The sequence below is a fragment of the Eurypyga helias genome, unplaced genomic scaffold, assembly GCF_000690775.1.
Source record: "Eurypyga helias isolate BGI_N326 unplaced genomic scaffold, ASM69077v1 scaffold22745, whole genome shotgun sequence".
NCBI lineage: Eukaryota > Metazoa > Chordata > Aves > Eurypygiformes > Eurypygidae > Eurypyga > Eurypyga helias.
The window spans coordinates 1-4,520 of record NW_010252354.1 but is presented as its reverse complement, the minus strand read 5'-3'; the positions used below and the strand labels follow the sequence as shown (position 1 = coordinate 4,520).

At 55.7% G+C, this 4,520-nt stretch overlaps 1 protein-coding gene across 1 annotated transcript in view; it reads right to left on the bottom strand.

Annotated features, from left to right (window-relative positions):
• The window catches only part of GMEB1 (glucocorticoid modulatory element binding protein 1), a gene marked incomplete at its 3' end in the record, with an annotated part of 9,050 nt that extends 4,775 nt beyond the window's left edge, over positions 1-4,275 (bottom strand). The window contains exons 1-5 of the mRNA XM_010152359.1: positions 4,148-4,275; positions 3,079-3,161; positions 1,975-2,099; positions 958-1,061; positions 371-525 (exon numbers count right to left, since the gene is read on the bottom strand). Coding sequence (XP_010150661.1) covers positions 371-525; positions 958-1,061; positions 1,975-2,099; positions 3,079-3,161; positions 4,148-4,275 — 595 coding nt within the window. The remainder of the gene's footprint in view (positions 1-370; positions 526-957; positions 1,062-1,974; positions 2,100-3,078; positions 3,162-4,147) is intronic.
• Between the last annotated feature and the right edge of the window lie 245 nt (positions 4,276-4,520).

Below are 4,520 nucleotides of genomic sequence, written 5' to 3'. Positions count from 1 at the left end.
GGGTGGGGCTGGGTGGGCTTTAAGGTCCCTTCCAACTCAAACCAGTCTGTGACTCTGTGATGATCCAAGGTGAGCCCTCCCTGGCTCCCAAGGCTGCCTCTCATCACTGCTCGACACCAGCACCTTTTCTGCCCTCGCATTATTGCAGAGCAGAGCTTCCTGGCAGATGCTGCCGAGGTCCCCCTGAGCAGACACGACAGGCATTGTCCTTCCCAGAAACCAGAGCAGTCTCCTGAGCGGTGGGACTGCCCTGCTACGCCCGAGGAGAAGACGTAAAGCATGTGTGTGGGGTCAACCTGATCTGATGAGTCCAGGGAGGGGGAGGCACGTCAGAGGGAAACTCCCGTGACACCGCTAACTGGTTTCCTACCGTCAGCCGACGTAGGGGTCTGCACCACGCTCTGCTGCCCCGGCACCGGGGCTCTGGCGCTGCTGATCAGGAGGTCGAACTTGGTGCTTCGACAGGTGTTGGTGCAAACTTTGTCGTGCTGGTAGAAGTCGATTTGCCCCGAGTCCATCATCTTCCTGTGCAGGGAGTGGGGAGAGAACCAGGCTCAGCTCAAATCTCAGCCTGGAGACAGAAGGGAGTATTCTACGTAGGAATGCTACAGCCATGAGAAGGAGGGAAAACAGGAGAGCCAGCGCTGCTCTGCACACAAAACATCTGCAGGGTTTTCAAAGGGCAAATACAAGCCATCCCCCAGTTTCACATACAGGGCTCTGGTCCTGTTCCACCCCCACCAAACACCACATCCCCGGGGAGGCCACTTCTGTACAGGATGAGGAATCCTGCCGCCCAGACCACAGGGCTGGGATCTCTGCAGGCTGCTGGCCAGGTAATGTGAGCTTCCAAGAGATCTCCCAGGGCCTGCAAAGCAGACAAAACGCCTGCTTGGGATCCTGCAGCTGCAGTGATGAAGCCCTGAAGCTGGACACAGTGGTAGGCAGGTCTAATACCTCAGCATGATTCCTCCGAGGCGAATGGCTCTCTTCCAGTCCTTCAGGGTAGACTTCCCAGCCAGGTGAACAAAATGCTTCGGGCTGATCAGCTGGTCATTGAACTGACAAGGAGATAAACAAAGGCTCAGCAAACAGGGTAACATCACCTCGGAAGCCTGTACTGGTACATCCAACACAGCTCATTGAAAGACCCCACTTCTACCCAGAAAGAGGAGCTGCCTCTCAAATCCCCACCAGCTGCGATCCCCTCGGCACAGCAATGCTGACAACCCCAGAACGGATGCGTTTGCTGGGACGACCTGCCAGCTGCCGGCATTCCAACCACACAGCTCTGCCACGACCAGCCCTGAAGGCTTTCCTACAAGGCACCAACCAAACGGGCTCCTTCTGTGAGCATGTACAGTCACCCTGGAGATCCTCACAGGAGACTCCTGTTACATCAAACAGCTGAGCAACACCTGGCTGACACAGGTATTCACAGGGCATCTGCCCTGTCCTGCTCCGGTGCCCAAGGCAGTTCCCGTCGAGGGTCCGCAATGGAATGCAGCGGCGCACAGGGACTCAGCGCGTCAGCTGTTACGTTAGCGCACCCTCAAGTGGGAAAAGGGAACGGCCAGATTTCTCTTCTCCATGCAACCTGCTCACCGAGGGAGCGTCAGGAGCGGAGTATCAGGATACCAAGGGGAAGAGACAAGGACGGAAAGCTGTGGCAGATCTCAGTACGCATCCCCTGCCTGCCTTCAGCTCCAAGTCCCTCATCGAGTGCCAAATACAGCTCTGCTTTGAACAGCAATCAAGACCAGCAGGGAAATATGAGTGATGGGCCTTCGCTCCTTGATCCACTCCTCCTCTGCTTCTCCCCATGCTAGAAACAATTTTAGTGCTAATAACCCACCGAGCTGCAAAAGCAAAGTCACTCGGCTCCAGCACGCAGCTCGGATGAAACACAAGAAAGTCCTGTGGGAGTCAAGCACCAGAGCGTGAGAGCAGGAAGGAATCCGAAAACTCCTTTACCTTTACACACTTGACGTTAATTCCCGGACAGACAAACTTCTTCCAGAGCAGGATGGCTTTGCTCTCCCCGCAGGTGATGGGATAGGCGATCTCGATCTCCTCGTTGGTTTCGATGGTGCTGGGGTCTGGGGGAGGGAGGGGTAAAAATGAAATCGTCCACCCAAGAGGCTCAACCCCTGAGCTGAAAGCTCACAGGTTGTGAGAAACCACTCAGGAAACCAAAAGAAGGGCTGATCCCGGTTCAGGATCAGTCCTCTCTTCGTCTCCTCCCATTGCTAGCTCTAACAGCAACTGGCATCTGCTTTTTAATATCGCAACAGTCAAAATGAAGCTCATCTATCAGGAGAACATGACATCAGAAATCCAACACATCATCTATCAGGAGAACGTGACATCAGAAATCCAACATATCTGTAAGGGGAGGAGGCAATAAGACCAATTTTTGCAGAAACAAAATGCTTTACAATTTGAAGCACAGCACTCTCTCAGATTTCTTGGAGCTCTGGTGTCTCTTTAGCAGTGATACCAGATATTTACTGATAATACATTCTCCTCACATGCGGAGTTTCTGCTAATGCTGCCAAAAGACCCACACCCACACAGGAAGCAGAACACTAGTCCAGATCTAGTGACAGCACCTAAACGACAGGAGATTTTTCCCACGTACTCCTCAGGATGGTGGGGAGCACACAGCGCCAACCTGCTCGGTTCTTCTGAACCCCAACCCAAACCCTGGGCAAAGAACCATCGGAACCTGATGTCATGCGTCAGCGCGGACACAACCGCCATCCTCATAACCATGACTTCTGCCTGCTAGTGTCCCACACCAAGACCAGGGTGAAATCTCGGCTCCCCTGGACCTCGTGGGAGCCCTTACCATTCATTGCAGGAGAGCCAGGATCTCAGTTCCAGGACTTTGAGACCAAGCAGTAACAGCAGACTCTTATTCCAGAGTTTGCCCAGACCCTGCACCCACATCCATGCCTGGGAAACCGCATCTGCAGGGGCAGAGCCAGAAGGAAGCCCAGCGAACCGGAGACACCAGCTCAGCTGCGACCAGCCCTGCAGAGGAGGGGATTCTGCCCACGCCAAGCGGGAACTCACCAATCCCTTCTTCTAGCTTGTGGATGGTGTGGGTTTCCACGGCCACTACGGCGGCGCTGGCCTCGGAGCCCTCTTGGTAAATCCTGTTGTGAAAGCGGCCACCCATAAACAAACTACGTAAATCACGGGAAATCACAGCATGGGGTTAAAAATCCGGTTAGTTTCTTTCTTGCCTGTCCTCGAGAGACGCGGATTTCGTTTGATAGAGCCTCAACCACAGGCATTTTGTTGGCACATACAAATTACGCAAATAATCCCAGGGACCGAAACACACAAAGGCGTTCCCAGTCCTGTCATCGCGCCCTCCGCGTCGCCAGCGCCGCTGAGGCAGCTCTGCAGTGCGCTTCCCCCGTGCCTGCTCCTCTGGGTTCTGATACAGCCGGTTAGCCACGACAACAGGAAGCAGAGCTCGGTGCCCCTGGATTTCCCTTCCAGCCCTGTGTGACACTGCAGCACGGGAAGAGTCACTGTCAGGCCTGCAGCCGCCCTGCTCTGTGATTATCAAACTGGAGCCACTCTATTTACGTCCGGATTTATCCAGAGGTAAGACAAAGTGCCTGGTTGCAGCCCCTTCTCCACAGAAGCTGGGTACCACAAAATTCCCTCCAACATCCCAACGTCCTCGTATTTTAGAGGAGGATTATTTTAGTGGAAAGCTGGCACAGAGGCATACACGGATCTGGGCACACGGGCACAGATCACCACGTACAGCAGCTGCAGGATGGCAAAAACCCACCCCGGGGCCAGAGAGGGACCCGGAGGATGCGTTGCCGGGGCGGCACCGTGACCGTCTCGCCGCGCTGCCACGGGCATCGGCGGGCTGCCGTGATCTGAGAGAGCATTGCACAGACACGTCCCCACAGGACGATTTCAGTCCTCGGAGGCCCCATGACAGTGACACACACAAAAGCTTTTTTACGTTGGTATTTTTCTCTCTGCCATGCGTGGCACAAAACCGACGCAGAGCTGGAAAACGCAGCAACGCTCAATCCCCGCACCACAAAAATCTACAGGGTGTCCCCCCCCGGCCCCCATCTCACCCTGCACCTCCCGGTACCGTCCAACTCACCCTTGCTGCACCGGCTGGAGCTGCAAGATCACTTGGGTTTTGGTATCCTCCGGGTTCTCCCCTTCGTTCCCATCACTTGGTACAACCACCACATCACCCACAGGGACGCTCACTTCGGCGTTCGCCATCTCTCACATGAAGCCCGGCGGGGCGAGGTGCCGCGGTGCTGCAGAGGGCAAAGCAGAGGCAGTTCTGTACCGCGGCACCACCCCTGCCTGTGCAGGGAGAGGGGCAGGCAGCGGCGTGTGAGCACCATCGCCCGGTCCCGCCGCGGCACGTGGTGACTGTAGGGCCAGCGGAGCAAAGCTCCAGCTCCAGAGAGGGGACCAGGCTTTTAAATGCACCACGGGAGAGAGACGGGTGACCAACACAC